This window comes from Melospiza georgiana, chromosome Z (genome assembly GCF_028018845.1).
Source record: "Melospiza georgiana isolate bMelGeo1 chromosome Z, bMelGeo1.pri, whole genome shotgun sequence".
Lineage (NCBI taxonomy): Eukaryota > Metazoa > Chordata > Aves > Passeriformes > Passerellidae > Melospiza > Melospiza georgiana.
The window spans coordinates 40,665,378-40,684,126 of record NC_080465.1 but is presented as its reverse complement, the minus strand read 5'-3'; the positions used below and the strand labels follow the sequence as shown (position 1 = coordinate 40,684,126).

Genomic DNA, 18,749 nt, shown 5'->3' with positions numbered 1-18,749 from the left:
TTAATGAAAGGAAAACCTTCTCCTGTTTATTTACTAAGTCTGTACTCAGTGTGCTTCTTTTTTTTTTTTTCTTCTTCCCTTCATTCTGGCTGATTTTTCTGAACATTATCATCAGACAATTAAAAATGTTCGGTTACACTCTGGTTAACATCAAAACATAGGTTTGGCACAACTGGAGGTGTTATTCCTAAGCAGCTGTGTACCTAGCTAAAATAGGGAAAACACACTTTCAGACATTTAATATTTAATTATTGTTATGATTTTAGGACCTTAGATTTTTTTTTAAATTTTGCTACACAAGAGTTCTTACTAGGAAGGTTAAAAATATCAGTGAAAATGAGACTTATCTGAGATGCTTTGCTGGGTGACCATGCTGCTCTTCTGAGCAGTTATAAATCCATCTTTAGTCTCTTCAGTTTTCAGTTTCCACCTATGACTTCATCAGTCTTCTTTCTTTATAGGGGAATGAACATTTGGAGAGCTGGGAGCTCTTATTATTTTGCAATGTTCAAAGCTCCTGAGACTTACAGCTTGCCAGTTAGAATTTTCTCTGATCAGTAGTATATCTACTGATTCAGAGAAAAACATCCATCACTTGAAGTTATGTGAATGCTTTTTCCTTGGACCTATCAAACTAAAAATTTGTCCCGTTGAATTGACACTTGCTTGAAGTGCCAATGTGTGACACTTTAGATGAAGCAGACAACTGCTAAAGGCCAAAGCAGTTATCAACCCCCTACACAGTCTAAGTGCAGACTACAGTCATTGTTACCTGGGAATGAGTGCTCCCTTAGCAGATTTGAAGATGACAAAGCTGAGCAGTGCAGCTGAACAGCACAAAACAGAAGGGATGCCATTCAGAGGGATCTGGACAAGCTTGAGAAATGAGTCCATGAGAATCTCATGAGTCCAATGGGAGGTGCTGCCCCTAGGTCAGGGAAATCCTAGATAAGTACAGACTGGGAGAAGAAACCAGTGAGAGCACAGGACTAGAGGATGAAAAGCTGGACACGAGCCAACAATGTCTGCTTACAGCCCAGAAAGCCAACCACATCCTGCATCTAAAGCAGTGTGGCCAGCAGGGTGAGGGAGGGGATTCTGCCCCTCTGCTCTGTGCTGATGAGTCCCCCCCTTCAGTGCTGCATCCACTCTGCTGTGTCCAGCACGGGAAGGACAATAACCTGTTGGAACAAGTCCAGAGGAGGGCCACAAAGATGATCAGAGGGCTGGAACACCTCGCTTGTGAAGACAGTCTGAGATCTGGGGTTGTAAAGCCTGGAGAAGAGAACACTTTAGGGAGACCTCAATTGCTGCCTCTCAGCAGAGAGAGTGACTTTCTTCACTGACAGATAGTGGTAAGAAAAGGGAGAAGATTTTTAAACTAAAAGAGGAGAAATTTAGATTAGATATTAGGAAGAAATGCTTTACTCAGTGGGTGATGAGGAAAAAGAACAGGTTGCCCAGAGAAGTAGTGGATGCCTCATCCTTGAAATTTTTCAAGGGTTAGATATGGCCCTGAGTAATCTGATATAGCGGATGGCATCCCTGCCCATGGCAGGGGAGTTGTAATTAATCTTTACTGTCCCTTTCAATCAAAACTACTGTATCATTCTTTGATGATTATGTAGCTCTGTCATGGCACAGTCGCTCCTGAATGCCCACTGAAAGCACAAGGCCTGAGCTTCATCGGGGTTCTAAAGAATGTGTATTATGTTATTACCGAAGGAGAAGAAAGGAGTTTAAAATGTTTTGCAAAAGCCATAGAAATATCCTATTACTGGTATTAGCATGAAACTGTGGTGTCTAGATGTGCCCTTTCTATGGACAGTAAAGATACTCAGTTCTGGAGCTGGTAAAACATACTGTGGATGCTATTATTTGTAGTATTAAAAGTATTTTGCTTTCTTTCTTCCAGGTTCCACTCACTTGTGACATTAAAGGAAAGATGTTTAACTTGTACATGAACAGTGGTAATGGGCACTCCTTTACTAAAACAGATTTGGTGCTATAAAATGGTTCGCTGTCCAACTGCATCTGGCCCAGCACTGCAAGGTAACATACATGCTGAAAAGCTTTATCATCCCAATGCTTAACAGTAAGTATGCTTTCTAAAAGTCTAGAAAGAGGTGGCGATATTGCTTCCAGCTTTCCAAATAGCCGGCACCTCTGAACTGCATTGAATCAAACAATGCTTGGTGTTGGTTTAAACAGAATTCTTTTAGAAATACCAGCAACACTTTGGCTTTCTTCAGGAAAACAACCCATAGGAATGCTTCGTACTGGCATTTTAAGTACACTTAGGTTTGATGTAAAAAAACAACCAAACATCACTGAGTATGAGAGTTTACTTTTTAAAATATATCAAGAAATACTCATTGCAGCCTGTAAAGAAACATTAAGGAAAGGTTTGAAACAGCTGATTAAATACCTCCATCTTACACCTAAAGATTTATTTTAAGGCAAACACAGATCTTATCCAAGACTACTTGAATTTCAGACAATGACATAGCAATTCTTTCCTTCTATGGCCCTCAGGAACAAGGAAAGAAATAACAATGGACATTTCATATTCTCGATTCTGGATGTTTAAAGTAAAGAGCTCCAGGAAAGTGTTCCTGAAGCACTGAATCACATAACAAATCCACAATCAAATTCAGCTTCCTTCAAAACTCAAAATAAATAGGAGAAGACTTTACTTAAACCTGCACTACAAAATCCCTAAAGAAGCATGGAAAGGAGTAATTAGTTAGCACATTGGGGAAAGTCATGGAATTTCTACTAACCTTACAAAATTAATTATCTGATAGTATGTCTACTAAGTAAGTCTGCCGATGATACTGAACTGGGAGGAGCTGCTGACTTCTTCAAAGGCAGAAAGGCCCTGCAGAGAGACCTCAATAAACTGGAGGGCTGGACAATCACCAACTGTAGGAAGTTCTAACAAGTGCTGGATTCTGCAGCTGTGGATGGGGCAACCTTGGATGTGCAGGCAGACTGGGAAATGAGATTCTGGAAAGCAGTGCCACAGAGAGGGACCACTGGGTCCTGGCTGATGGCAAGTTGACCATGGTCAGCAGTGCCCTGGCAGCCAGGAGGGCCACCCGTGTCCTGGGGACATCAGGGACAGCATGGTCAGCCAGGCAAGGGAGGGGATTGTCCTGCTCTGCTCTGAGCTGGGACAGCCTCACCTCGAGTGCTGGGGCAGCTCTGGGTGCCACAACAGCCTCATGCAAGGCTAGAGAGTGTCCAAAGGAGCGCCATGACGATGCTGAAGGGCCTTGAGGGGAAGCCCTGTGAGGAGCAGCTGAGATCACCTGGTCTGCTCAGCCTGGAGGACACTGAGGGGAGACCTCATTGCAGCCTACATCATCTTCTGGTGAGAGGAAGAGGATGGACAGGCACTGATCTCTTCTCTGTGGTGACCAGTGACAGGACCCACAGGAATGGCCTCAAGTTGTGTCAGGGGAGGTTTAGGTTGGATATCAGGAAAAGGTCCTTCAACCAGAGGGTGACTGAGCACTGGTAGAGGCTACCCAGGAAGTCGTCACAGCACCAAGCCTGACAGAGTTCAAGAAGTGTTTGGGCAATGCTCCCAGGCACATGGTGTGATTCTTGGGGGTATTCTGTGCAGAGCCAGGAGGTGGACTCGTGACTTTGTGAATGTGTCCCTTCCCACTCAGGATATTCCATGATTCTACTCTTTCCCTTTTAGGCAACTCAATTATTGTATTTATCCACTCATTAGCAGAAGTTAGTCTTTTCATAATTCTTCATGTACCTGAACTTCAGAGAATACTTTGCTGTTGTTAAGTAGGACGCTATACAGAGCATGCAGCATTTTAAACTGTAAAGGTAGATTAATCTGACTTGATTTCTGAATGGTAATGCAATCAGTTTCACTGCTTGACAATTATTTTTGTATATTTAATAGTTATATGTAGGGTGACTGTACTGGAGGGAAGTGGCTGGGGAGGGGAGCTTCTGTTTCAATTTAACAGTCAGAACTCCTCAATCACTTTTCTGGATTAATCCTTCTCAAAGGTATCTTCTTGAAATGGGTACATGGCAAATTTACATGTAATCTCACATCACGGTCTTTTTCTTGCTTAGCCTCAATTATCTTTCAATACCAACATGCCAAGAAAGGTCCTAATGGAATGGATTCATGAAAACTGCTCTCTGGATCAAGTATAAATTTCAAGACTCAGCAGAAAACATTCACATCAAACTCACATAAACATTTCAGATTTCAGTAATATCTGACAATAAGCAGTTTTGAATTATATGTGCAGAACTAGATTAATTATTAGTGTCATGATTACCAGAGCATAAATTACTATCTGTAAAAAGCTCTGTTGAAACAAAAACTAGGGGGAGGGAGGGGGAGAGAGGAGGGTGGGGACAGGACCTGTCTCCATGGTAATGTTTCAGATCAAAGTACTCTGAGTAACTAGATCATCACATGAACAAGACCAAGAACTGCAGAGACCATGTTCTTCTATCTTCAACTGGTTTCTAAAAATCTGAAGTATTTTGGAAATAAGCTCAAAAGACCATCCTTAAAGCCTGTGACAAAAACAGCACTAAAGCAGTGTTCTCAGTTTCAGCTCATTCACCTTCACAGTAAAAGACCATTTTTAAGGACTCTGATCCTTGTCTGCAATAGCCTTACACCACAGACTGTGACCAATCAATCTACGCAGATAACACTCTGCGGAGAATAAATACTAGAGTTCCCATGTTTGGATGGGGTGAAAAGTCAGTCACTAAAGCACCTTCACAAGATCACAGTTGTGTAACTGCAACAGAATAGACAACTGCAGTTTTACAAGCCAGCAGAAATTATCAGGACCATGATGCATTTCTCTCTGTATTTTCCTATTAGCATAAGTACTTGCTGAGAGCCCAGCAGACAAGGGGCTCTCAAGGGGGGGGAGGGGGGGGAGGTGAATGCAGAACTTTATAGAAATAGTGCAAAACTAACATGTTCCATTAAATAACAATGGATATAATCTTTTCATAGTTTAGTGCAAGCCACATCCATCTCCCATTCCCAAAGTTCAGAATGCTGTCTGAAATAAAAGTGTGGTGTAATTCTGGACTGAAACTAAGCAGTAAACACCAGGAAACTGATGCAGTTGTCCTACAATAGGACAATGCAAATTAAGAAGGATGCTATTTCTGTCTATTTAGAGTAGAAGGAGAAAGAAATATCTTACAAATCTTGATTTAGAAAAGGCATAAACAAAGCAAGTTTTCATATAGGCAACTTTGGAAATTTCGTCATTGCAGTCAGCAAGGTCTGAAACAAACTCAGTGCTTCTGCTTGCAGCATGAATTGTCCATATTATGACATCTAGAGGTTCTGACCTGCCTCAGGCTTCATGTATCTTGGAGAACTACCTCAGCACACCTTAGGCAGAGGCTAAACAGAACTCAGCAAGACAGCAAAGAGGCTGAAATTAGGAAAATACATTCTCATACTTTCCTTCAAAGAAACATACCTGGACTAGGGATGCAATAATGCAAACAAGGAAAGGGGGATACAGGTGGCATGACTTGGATCAAAGAAGGGAAGCTGTAGTTAAATGAAAAAAGCAACAAGCAGAACTGATGCTTCCATGTAACTCTGGACTGTTTCAGTCAAACACACAAAACCCAGAAAATTATCTGAGAAGCAACATGCACACAACACTCCAGAAAACAAATTACTAACAAAATACAGAAGACTAGAGAATTCTGAGCTTACCTCAGATGACACTGAAGAACACAACCACAAACCCAACACTAAGGACAGGGCAGTGTTACTACATTACCTGTGAGGTTTTTTACCTTCCAGTCCAAGAAGGAACAACTAGACTCACAGCACCTACATGTAATATCTCTGTAAATATTTATATTTACAGATAAATTAACAAAACAATTCTTTTTTTCTTTCAAACTACTTTTCAGTTAATCTGGACTCCATCTAACCTACCTAAAGAAGATCACTAAGCATCATACTTCATGGGAACTACAATCTAGAGATCTATATCTTAAATTTTAATGGCTTGGGATCTTATTTTATTTCATCACCCTGCCCACTGTCTAACTGAATGCTGTGCCCTTAACAAGTTTTATATTGTGATATTTTTAGCACTGGGGTTCATTCAAATTCCCATCTCCGTCTTTAGAAATGCACAATAATTTTAAAATAATCAAAACAAACAAACTCTCAACAAAAACGAAAAAGTCCCTAACAAACAAAAAACCAAACAAAACCCCCACAAACAACCAAAACCAAAACAAACAAACAACCCCAAAAAACCCATCAACCAAACCCAAAAAAACCAAGAAGTAAAAATTAAGTATTTAGACTTCGGGCTATATGCTGTAGCACCAAGTACACCGCATTTTTTCACTGATGAAATGGCAACAGGGCACTCCTGCTTCCAGGAAGACCCAAGCTTAATAAGCTTTGACAGGGCCCAGAAAAATTTAAAAACAAAGCCAAGAAAACCCCTATTTACATGTAGGATTATCACAATAGGTCTTAAACCAGTAAGTCATAAGCATTCAGAAAAAGAAGCCTGATGGAACTATAACTAGAGGAAAAGAAGGTAACAGTTTTTTTCAATGGAATAGTAACAGCGCTACAATAAAGGTTTACCTTAGTAAAGCTAGACATAAGGGTTACCTTAGTATCTTAAAGGCAGGGCTCAGTGAAAGCGAGTTTTGTAAATGAAGCGTTGTAGAAGTTTTCTTGCAAATTGTCCACAAAGGTGCAAAACTCAGGTCAAAGACAGACCAATCTTCACTGCAGTAGAATGATACCATTCACTGCAGTAGAATGATACTATTTAACACACAATTCAACTAACCAAACGACAGCATTCCCACATTCAGGAGCTGTAACCTAAATGTATCCTTAAGCACTATTTTCTCAGCAGAAGTTTCAACAGTAGCAAAAATTGAATCAAATCTCAGTTCCATCTGCTACCAAGCCAAGATCTTTTTCTCATGGACTATGAAAACACCTTAATTTTTATTGAAAAAGATGTCAAATATGTTATAAGACTATTTTCATTGCTCCTTCTGCTGGAATAGTATGCACACAATAAAACATAAACTTCTAACAGTATGAATATCCATGCTTTGGTCTGTGGCGAGGCTGTAGAGACAGACAGCCAACAGAACCACTTCAGCAGGGAAGAAAACAGAATGCTTTCTCAGTCGTACTGAAGTCAGCTATCTACTGGGATGAGTCCGTCCAAGTATTGCAGCTGCTGATCAGCAGTTCTAACAGTCTCATTACCTTACTTGAGCATGAGGGAAGGTGAAAGGCTGTTGGTGGATTCAAAGCAAATCCAATCAACAGCTCCTGCTATTCTTCATTAGTCCTACTTAAGCAAGACAATCAAATTCAAATATTTAGAATTTGGAATTTGGCAAACACTATGAAAAACACCAACCAGACTTGGTTATGGTACCTTCAAATTTTGCAAATTTCCAGAACCAGAGATACAGATGTAAAAAATTGTTGCTTTAGACAAAAGGTTATGACCCTAAAAATGTCATGATGCTGGACAAGATCATCACCAGAGTATCAGATGTTCTTCAACAGTCTCACAATATACCTGATGTATTTGTGAGAGATATCAGTGCAATCTGATCCAAAACACTGCTCCCTGGAAGTAAACTTGCTACTCTTCCCAGCTTGCTTGGCCCCTCAACCTGCTGCAAACTGCTGTTTTCCCCTCAGATGAAACAGCTTTACACTCCATAACAGCTCCTACTCTTTATCAAATTCTACAGAGGTCGATGTGATTAAACACAAGGAAGGGAAAATATGACTACAGAATAACCAAAATAGTTCTGTTCGGAAGGTAGATTTTGACACACCACTAAACACCAAACATCTATGACAATCTAGAATCTCAGGCTCAAATGGTGAATGAAGAAAGAGAAATCAGGAAGTTGTGTAAGTGTCAGAAAACAAATTCATGGACAAAAGAAAAAATGAAACATCCTCCTTGTCACATCCTTTGTACAGATTCCATGTCCCACTACTGGAACTGCTTTGCTTTAAATTTTTCTGGTAATGGTATAAAGGACATGGTATCTACACTGGCACCTTATTCAAAGATACCGTATCCTGGCTGACTCAAGTCTTGAAAAGTCTTGTTCTCAGACTTAAGAGACTTTACAGATTACTAGGTGACTTCCTACACAGAACACACAAAAGCACTTAAATATAATCTAGCCTTTAAACAGGAAAACATACTTTCATACTCCTCCTGTTTTCCTCCTCCTGAAGCAAGCTGATACAACCAAAACAGCACTTAAAATGTAGACAAACATTCTTGACAATTCTTTGAATATTACAGGGCCACACATAAGTAAAATCTAATTCAAAGGGAAAAAGCAAGCATTCACAAACAAAGATGTGATACATCAAGTGGCAGAAAAAGCACTAGTAGCAAAACACTAAAGGAAAAAAACCTAGAAAACTACCCAAACAACCAAACACAATTAAAAACAAATGTAAAGAAACAGATGTGCTAAAGCAGATCTTGAAACAAATTTTCCTTTCTCTGTCAAAAACACCTCAAAACAATAGCTCCAGTCCACTGAGAAGACAATCTTTCACACACCCTGAACACAAAGTAATTGGCTGGATTTACCAACTGGTAAAGGCTATACACTATGTCATATACAGTCTGTACTGTAATGTCCATAACAATAGAACAACATGATTGGTTTCTAACTTTTTTTTACTCCAATTAAATCTTCAGAATGACGATTATGACAGACATCTTTGGACAACTCTAAATATGTAGTCTTCAAAGTATTTAGCAGTCTCCTTACTACAGAGATAATTATCGTAATTGAACTTAGCAGTATGTTTTAGAATGTATATAGTCATGATTCACCACAGTTAATCCACAACTTTACTGCAGTCCAATAGAGGCATGATGCTCTAACATTCTCAGAAGATTTCAGAGGCCATTTAGAATGGATTCCAGTCTAAGGCTGATACTGCAAGTACTAATAAGTTACCTGATTTTTTTCCCCACAAAGACCACTGAGTGCACTGAATTCTACAAGACTACAGACAGGTCAACCAATCCAGAAGCTGACTAGAGCCAGTTCTTGTTTTATTTGAAGCAAAACAATAAATTTCTTTTCGAACACCAAAAAATTAAAATAAAAGTCACTATTCTCAAGGACTTACCTTCAGACTTCAACTTTGTAAGAACAAAAATCAGGTAGTTGTTGAAATCTGGGTACTGATTAAGTTGTTCTAGTTTCTGAAGAGAAAAACTGTTAAGGAAAGTTGAATCTTTACATACAATATTTACAGCTTTCTGGATACGAAGATTGTTATATTTGTTATGTACTGCTACATCAATTCAATCAGCTGTGACTATAAGCTCATTACATACAGAATATGAACAACCTAAAAACAGTTTCTGTAATTTTCTCACTGAAGCAACAGCTTTTAGTTATGGGGAAGTCTAAAAAATAATCCATGGGAAGACATAAAAATTAACAGATCCTTAAAGATACCTGTAAAGCTGTATCACTGCAACAGGCAGCTGAACATTACCAACAACTGTGTAGTCAAATGGATCAAAATGTAACAGAAAGGAGAAGAAAGAACAAAAAGAGCAGTATTTAAGAGAAATTTAATGAGAAAACACTTAATTGGTCTGTGAAATTAAGACTAGTTCTTGGACCAATTTTCTTAGCAACTTCTTCACCCACTTAACTTTTCCATTTTCATTCCATGAAACATACAATAAATTAAACTTTAAAACATCTGAAACCATACTAATTTATAACTTTACTAACAAAGGGTTTTAGCTAATGTATACTTCCCACTTCATTGTATTTGACACCTGAACACCTAAGTGTGCTAAAACAGCATCATAAAGAAACAGCATTGCAGAATAAGTGCAGAAATTTTTGATTTTTCTACAAAAAATTATGGACTAAGTACTTTAAATTTGAAACCATTAATCACAATCCCACTTGGACATGCTATTAAACAGCATCCTGGAACAGACACCACAATTCCTTTCTTTCTGTGTGTGGAACCTTTACACTTACACACACACACACACACAAAGCCTTCTACCACTAACTTTCACTAGCCAACATCAACATAGCAGGGAGTTTTCACTATCACTTAAAAAGAATTTCAAGCATCAGTTAAAAGGACTTTTGTTCAGTTAAGTTCTATACATCATCAAGACAGACAGGATCACTTATACTGCCCATCATGAATATATGATGCTATAGCTCAATAAACAAACAAAATGTAATTAAGTTATTTGAAGCAAAGCTTTAAAGTGTAATTTTACAGTAAAGCTACATTATAAACATTGTTCCTATAAACACTTTGATATGTTAAATACTAAAGAGCATCAGTTTAAGCTTGAGGCATTATCAGAAGACTACTTCTTTAGACTCTTCTATTTAGGATTTTCTAAAGAAAGCAATCATATTTTAAAAATTTAGAACACAGCTGAAAGAACAAGATGATCAAGATGCAACTGACCTTCACTTTTCAGACAGGAGCAGAAACCTTCCTGACAGTCACTGCATTTGCTACAAAAGTCTAGAAGTGGAGCAAATTTGGCTTAAATCTAAACTCTTAATATAAATGTTTACAGACACACATATGTTCTTACCTACTTAAATAAACTCTGTTGCCTTCTGTGGAGACCTTCAAGAAAATGCGTTAAATAAAAAGAGATCCAGATAACAAACTCCTCATAGAATTTCAGCACTTCTATAAATTTCATAGCACTTATGGCTAGTGCAAGGAGCAGGAAACAATGAGGCCTTTACTTTTTAAGGCCTACGCTTCTATCAGTCCTAATTTAAGACTTTGCTTTCTCAATCCTTACCCCTTAAAACCTTGGTATTCATTACTTCTACAATGAAGAGTAACCAGTAGGGAGGGGTGGGGGGGAGGGCCGCGGTGGGAAGGGAAAGAGGAGGGATGGGAGTGAAAAAACATCAATCCACAACACCAAATCAAAGCAGTACAAGAAACTACGTACTGTAAGGCTCCTCATTTTCGTGAATTTTAAAGAGCCGAGTTTCAGGATCAAGCTTCCAGACAAATAAAAACATCCTGACCACGCACCAAAATGCGCAGTGTCAGAACCAGCAGGCCCACGAGGGCGCGCAGGCAGCGGCTCTGCCAGCGGCACTACCCCCACCAGCTACGGCTTTCACCTCGAACCCCGGCGCCAGATTACTTCGAGAGGCCCCAGCTCGCCCCCTCTCTGCCGCGGGGACAGCGGGCACACCCCGCGGGACACTCCCGGCCCCCTCGGCGGGACCCGCCGGGCCGAGGGCCCCGTTCCCGCCTGGCCGCCCTGGGGGCTGGGCGAGGGAACCCGAAAGAGCGGCGGATATCGGAGGAGACGTGACCGCTTTGAAAATAAATAAATAAATTTGAAAAAAGGCCCCCTATGGTCAAACCCAAAGCGGCCCTTGTCTCTGGGCTAGCAACAGGTGCCCAGTGCCCGCCGGGTGAAGGCGGCTCCGCGGCCCACAGGCCGCCTCGCCGGTTCAAACGCCGCGCCACGGCTGCCCGCTCCGGCCAGGGCTCGGCCTCCCGCGTTGCGGCGGCTCCCCGGCCGGGCCGAGCCGGGCAGGCCCAGCTGCCGCAGCGCCGGCCCCGCTGCCGCGCAGGCCACGCTCCCCCCGCCCGCCCACGGCCACCCCCGGCCCACTCTCGGGGCCCCGCCAGCCTCGGCCAAGGATACTTGTTGCACGGCTCTCTGCGTGGTGGTGTCCGGGGACTGGGACTCCTTGAGCAGCTGCAGGATCTGCTGGAGCCCCTGCTCGTCGGGCTTCCACTCGTACTCCATCTTGGCTGTCTGGAAAACAGCAGACAACAGGCGGCCGCGGTTGGCGGCGCGGCAGGGCCCGGGCGGGGGCGGGCGGAGATGAAGGAAGGCCGGGCCAGGGAAGGGGCGCGGCAGTGCCCGCTCCGTTCCGTTCCGCTCCGGCTCTCGTGCCCCCACGCACCCCAGCAGCCGCTGGAGAGACGCAGGCCACCGACCTGCTCCCGCTGCTTCCGCGCTGAGCAGAGACTGAGTCACGACGAATTTGTGATCCGGCCCGAAGAGCCGCCTCGCGTCCTGCTGGGTCCTAGCGCCGGGCACGGCTCCGCCCGCCCGGGCCGCCTCGGGGCCGCCGGCGCCGCCGTCCGCCTTTCCCCGTTGCGTCCCACACTGCCAGGAGCCTGCGGGCGACAGAACGCGAGCACCTCAATCCTGGCCGACGGGAAACGGGGAGCCCACGCCGCCCACCCGAGAACAGACAGAAACCTCCAGCGAACGGGACAGGCGAAGAGCGGAGGGACGCCCCGGGCCCGGCCCAGCCCCCTGGGATAGCGCCCGGCAACGAGTGCGAGGCTCCCGCCTTGCCACGGAAGAGATGTGCGGGCGCGAAATCAGCGCCCGGGGTCAGGAACGTGGTACCTGCTGCACATCTACGTCATTTGGCTGAGCGCTGAGCAGATCTCAGAAGTTCCCAATTCCGCATGGAAAGAGGGAACGGGACAAAGTACGCATGGAAGTAGGGGGAGGTTGGGGCGTGCAAACTCCAGAGAAATTGCTTTGAATATCCACTGTAACTTAAACTTAGACCCAAAATATATCACGGGAGATCTCGAGTTAAAATTGATAATTTAGATACATATGTATATATGTAAAATATGCATTACACATGTATGTATGCAGTTATTTTAATGAAATATACTAACAGAATAATACATGCTGTTTAAAACTGGTCTAAAACGTGAAAGTGAAAGACAGTAATTCCCTGGGTTTTATAACCTTACTTTTAGTCACTGTGTAAGCACCTCACTTGACATGAAAACTAGTTTCTGCTGCAGTACAGAACTCAGTTGAAACGTTACAATCTCAGCTGTAACAACTGTTCAGAGGCATTGAGGACAGGGAACACTACTGATTCCTAGGGTGCATCCCAGATAATTTGCTGCATGCCTCTTTGTCTCACCTCCCCAACACTGACTGTCCAGTCCAAGGTTCTAAGAAGTGTCCTTAGCTAACTTTTCTTCTATTACTAGGTGATGATATTATTGACGGAGACAAAATCAGTATTGCAACTAGTGGTGTAATTATCACAGGACTTTTTGGGAGACAACAAAAGCTGAGCACCTCTTGAGAGTTTGCTGTACCTAAAATGAAGTCAATAAGGCAGGTACATAAAGACATGCCACTACTTAGTAGGAAAGAATAGGCACAAGATTTACATGAGATTTTTCTGATCAGGGTGAATCTTCACTCATTTCCCCCCAGTATAGGAACATGTCAAAACAAAAGGATTTTGATACACCCATTAAAACTGATGTTAATGGCTCCCACTGTATGGGCAGGAGAGATCTTTCTGGGATGTGTGCATAGCTCTAACAGATGAAAGCTGAAGTCCAACAAATCAGGAAAGAGCTAATGTGGGCTCATTCACCTAACTGTGCATTAGAAGTAAGGTTGTAGAAACTTGATGTTTCTTTGAGACTTCTCCCACATCTGTCAAGTTTGAACTTGATTAGAGATTCAAAAGTTACTATTCAGAAATTTTTACACAAGGATTATATCTAATATTATCTGGAAACAAAGCGTGCTAAAGAAGAACAACATTAAAGATGGGAAACAAGGGAAAGAAAGGAAGATTGAGAGACAGAACAGGAAAGAGCAGGTAGAGAAGCATGGCATGGATCCATAGCCAAGAAGAAGATAAGTTTCCTTTCCAAGAATGTAACTAGAATTCAGTCCTGGTAAGAATTTCCACTTCAGCAGTGGAAAGGACAGCAAAAAGCCTACAAATTGAAGTATGAATGGGAGCGTCTACAGAAGCTTTACATGACCATCCTCGAAGACAGGTTAGAATAATTTATGAGACATTATCAAGATGAGGTATTCTGCAAGATGAGGTGTCTCCTTCAGCTTCTGAAACCTGTATGAAACCGGAGGAGGAACCTATCTCTAGTCATTCAAATTATGTAAGGAAGCAGAAATCGAAATAATTTGACTGAGACAAGGAAAAAACCTTTGAGTTGAAAGCACTACAGAAAAAAAAGAGAGAAAATGGTTTATTTCTGTATTGCATTTATATATCTGTATACTATGCCTTTTTTGTTTTCTACTACCTGTTTTCCCCAAGCAAGAATCTTCTTGTATAGAAAGGAAATCAGAATAAATGTTAAACAAAGTACCGAAGGCGTGAATGCTACCCTCCAAAACACAGCCTGGTTCATCCCACTTGATCAGCAAAATGCAGCAGAATTAAATTTGACACACTTCATCTATAAAATTTAAGATTACAAAAGCTCTCTGAAGAGAGAAGCCTTATTAATGCTGAGGAATATTTGATTTCTCTGTTATCCAGACTTCAGATGTCATGCACTAACCATAATCCACTATTATCACAATGTGTGATACTGAAAACAAACAAAACAATTACATGCCCAAACACCTATATCTTTAAGATATTTATCTCTTCACAGACCTTGCAATTTTCTACTTAAGTGTCCACAAAAAGCCTATACAATTTTTTTTCTTCTGTTTTCTTGACCTCTTCCATTTCCCTCCCAGAATTCCCCATTAAGGCTGAAATGACACATACCTGGCATACAAGGAAACAAAAGAAATGGCTACAATATGTACAATTATTCAAAATCCAGGTTTTCTTAGAGTAGTAGCTGTGAATGCATGAGACAGGCTTTGATTCTCGCTTCTTCCCAAGATGATTAACCCAACTTTTTTTCTGCAAAGTCTCCTTACCATCATATTGGAAAGCATTTGGTTCTAGGTCTTTTAATCTCTCCTGTTGCTTTTCATAATGTTATAAACAGATGCCAACAGGAACTTGGATTAGAATCTGGTTTCTGATCAGCCACATGTATTAATTGACAGTCAAAACACATACAGACAGAACAAATAGGAGATTCATAACAGAATACCCACCCCATCCCTCCAGTCTCAGTGTACTTACAAAAGAAACAGGAAAGTGGTGCAAATCCCTCCCAACAATCAACCAGAAAAGAGACTGAGATCTGCACTGCTAGAAAGATGTCCCATCCCTCAAATGACATCATTCCAAGCTGTACATTTGGAAACTACAACTTTTTACTGCCAGTGGTTTTGAAACTAGTTTCAAGTAATTATTCTCTAGGAAAAATTAATTCTCAAAACAGTCCTAATTTCAGAACTGTTAGACAGTTTCAGCCACTTAATCCTTTAGAAAATTTTTCCCATTCTTTAGTTTTATTCCATTGGTAATACTAGAATATTTTTTAAAATTTTGAGAGAATTCTAATAGTGTTCTTCTTACCATAAAATTCAGGCACTGTAACCCATAATATTGGTATTTAATAATGGTAATCAATCATTCAATCAATTGCTAAAATTCAGCCTTCTGAATTTCTGCACAAACTGCTTACAGTGTTTTTCTGCAAAGGATTATATGCACCAAGGAAATAACACATATTCCATAATAGCTTTCTGTGTAAACCCTCTTATGTCAAGCTGAGAGTGATGTAGATTAAAAAAGCAGGAAAAAAGCTCTCATAGCACAGAATAAATGTGTTTATGTGAAGGAGCTCATGCAGAATAGCTACTGCTATACTATTTTGCAATGCTTTGTGCCTGGAGACATGCCCTAAGCTTTCACTTAAGAAGAATACTGGTAGACCTCACATCCAACATATCAAATAAGCATCCATTCTGAAACATTTGATGCAGTCTGAGTTCAGCTGTATGATACGAGATTAATGTTTACTACACAATTAATTTGAATAGTCTTAGGAAGAAGACATTTTGACCCTGTGAAGCACACCAGAGAGGTTACTAAGGAGATACTATGAAGACAGTTTGAAAGGATTTTGTGTGCCTCACTGAAATGTCTATGAAATTACTTTTCTAGTTTTCCAGGGCTGATTGGTTATGATATAAGGATTGTTTTAAACAGAAACAAAGCAAACTTTAGAAGAATATTTTTAAGATGGAGTCTCAACATTAATTTGTGTTGTATAAAAATCAGAGACAGAAGATTACTGTTTTCTAATGCAACACTAAGCAATTCCCCTACTGCAAGTGTAATTCTGTTGAAGGTAGAACTTTGTGGTTAAGACTAGCACAAAGGGTATTAACTTGCCAAATGGAGTGGAATCTCTTCCTCGTAACTAAGGCTGCAAAAAACCCCTAATTTTTAAGAGCTCTTCAATGTCACACTGGATGACAAAAGACCAAGAGGAAAATCACCTAGCAAAAGATTAACCAAATTCAACATGATGCATCATATAATCATAAGCCTTGGTCTAAAGAAAAAAGTTTTGTGAAATGTACCAAACTAAGAATGTGCTTCATTGGTAGGATTAAGACTATCTTAAAAAATAACTTTTTTATTACCTATAGACAGAACTTCTTCTACCTCTGAGGAGCAATTTGACAACAACATTCAAAGCAGCAAATATCTGGGCTTTGAAGTAATATAACTTCAGATTTGTGTACTGTTAACTGACCTTTGTTTCCTACTGTTATTCATTCTCTCTGGTCAGTAGGTCTAGGAGCTGAATAAGTTGAAGAAACTGAGAGAAATGTTAGCTTTCTACCCTCCTGAGATAATTCCAGCTAGAGTTCATTCTGTCTTATGTTATGTATGAAACTAGAAGTTGTGTATGTGTACAAATGTTCCCATAGTACAACACCTCGTAATGAAGCTGAACTCAGATTTCCTAGAGCACTGGGATTTCAACATTCGAGGCAAATAAATCTGCAATGGGTTTGCTGCCTGTAGAATACCATCAATTTGATGATAGACTTTTGCTGAGGGTATCTACAGTTACAACAAGGTATCTGCTCATGAAATTTGTTACACTGTTGCTGGTGTGAAAGGAAGAGCTGTTATGGCTCATTATTGTTGCAGTCGCCATCCATGATTTCAGGAGCAGTATTTCTTTTTGCAGATAATGTCTGTAAAAGCCTGCACTGTGGAATCCCATTGAACAGATGAAATAGTACTCAGGAAAACCGTCAGCCTGTAATTCCACTCTACTGACAGAAGTACATTCCCTCTTTATTTAAGGAATACCTCTTGCTTCTTATGCATCAAATGAGCATAGAGAAAAGAGCACAGCAATACAGTTTCCACATATATGAAGGTACAAAACCATCACACCGATGCAGATAAAATGGATGACCAGCCTCAGCATGTGCTAATATTCCTTGTTTCGTAGAACAATTAAGACTTAATTCAAATTAGGATAACAAACACCAATATATAGCACAGGCTTACTACAGGTCAGAACTGAAATCCAAATCTCTTGCTGTTTCATAGGTTCAATTAGACACACAACATTTTCAGCTACAGGGACAAAAATCAGCCAAGCTTTCAACAACTACAAAATCATTACAACCATTTTGATTTCAAATTCTGCTTTGACAGGATGCAACACATTAATGATAACACCATTGTTATCATTAATGAAATGTACAGCTGAATGAAGTTGTAGACAGTGCAAAACTGCAAAGATCTAGACTTAAAATGCCTTTGATCAACTAATCTAGACAAGGATGCACCATCTCTTCAAATGTATCAGTATAAGAGGACAAGAGGAAATTACCTTAAGCTGAGACAGGTGAGATTCTGATATTAGAAAAAAAAATTCACTGTTAGGGTGGTCAAGTATTGTAACAGGTGGCCCAAAGAGGTGGTGGAGTCACCACTCCTGGAGGTGTTCAACGGGCATCTGTACCTGGCACTGGGTGATGTAGTTTAGTGGTGACAGTGGTTCTGCTGGATAGGTGGTTGGACTGGATGAGCTTTTGGATCCCTTCCAATCTTGATGATTCTACGATTCTATGATCGTTTCATTTCCACAGCTAGAGATATCAAGTGGAAAATGTTTTGCCCCACTACAATCACATACATTGGATACTACAATGGAAATACATACTTTTAATGCTGGCAGTCAGAAAACAACCTAAAACTCAGTGGAGAGCTGTTTGAGAAAAACATCACCTCATGAATTTGTGACAAAGACTACCAGATCAATCAGCTAAAATCTTAAATGGTAGAGGGAGTGTACAAAGGATGAAAGGCATCATTCTTGCGAGTCCAGTCTTATTTAAACCTCTACTGTCAAATTTTATGTCTGAAATCCAGCATGTGCTTTTTGCCTGCTTAAAATTGTTTTAAGCATTATTAGTGTCAAGTGCATATGAGCCCTATTCTACTCCCTGCTTACAGTATACAGTAAGGTTTCTTTGTCTGAGCTGTAAGAGGCAAAGCAAATGGTATCTGATGGAGGATTTTTGCTGAACTTCAGTTTTTCCACTTGGTAATTCAGGCTTCCCCAAGATACAGACAAAAATCAAAATGATACACAGCTTTTGAACCTGTTCCTTGTGATGGTACAGAATGCAGACTTTTGAAAACATCTGAGGAAACTAGTAGATTTAACTTACAAACAAAGTTACAGCTGAAAATAACCATATGCATGGATGGGTATAAGGCTGTGAAAAAAGAGATGCAGTCCCTGAAATTCTAGCATTCACTTTCTTTCAGGTATACATTCATTCTTATCAACTAACAGAGATTAATAAAAATAAAGACACTAACAGATGCATGATTCCTGTTTTGACTTACTGCATGGTTGAGCAGGTGGTCCCTGCAAATCTTGGAAGGAATGTCATACAGTGAGAGACTCCATGGTGCCCTTT

The 18,749-nt window shown here is 40.6% G+C and overlaps 1 protein-coding gene across 4 annotated transcripts in view; it reads right to left on the bottom strand.

Moving 5' to 3' along the window:
* The window catches only part of TNPO1 (transportin 1), a 52,787-nt gene extending 40,644 nt beyond the window's left edge, over window positions 1–12,143 (bottom strand). For 3 of the 4 annotated variants that reach the window (XM_058043601.1, XM_058043603.1, XM_058043602.1), the window contains exons 1-3: window positions 12,065–12,143; window positions 11,766–11,879; window positions 9,215–9,290 (exon numbers count right to left, since the gene is read on the bottom strand). In XM_058043601.1, the coding sequence (XP_057899584.1) occupies window positions 9,215–9,290; window positions 11,766–11,870 (181 nt within the window). In that variant the 5' untranslated portion in view covers window positions 11,871–11,879; window positions 12,065–12,143. Of the gene's footprint in view, window positions 1–9,214; window positions 9,291–11,765 lie in introns of all 4 variants that reach the window. The other variant, XM_058043604.1, reaches the window with a different exon arrangement.
* Window positions 12,144–18,749: the final 6,606 nt, after the last annotated feature.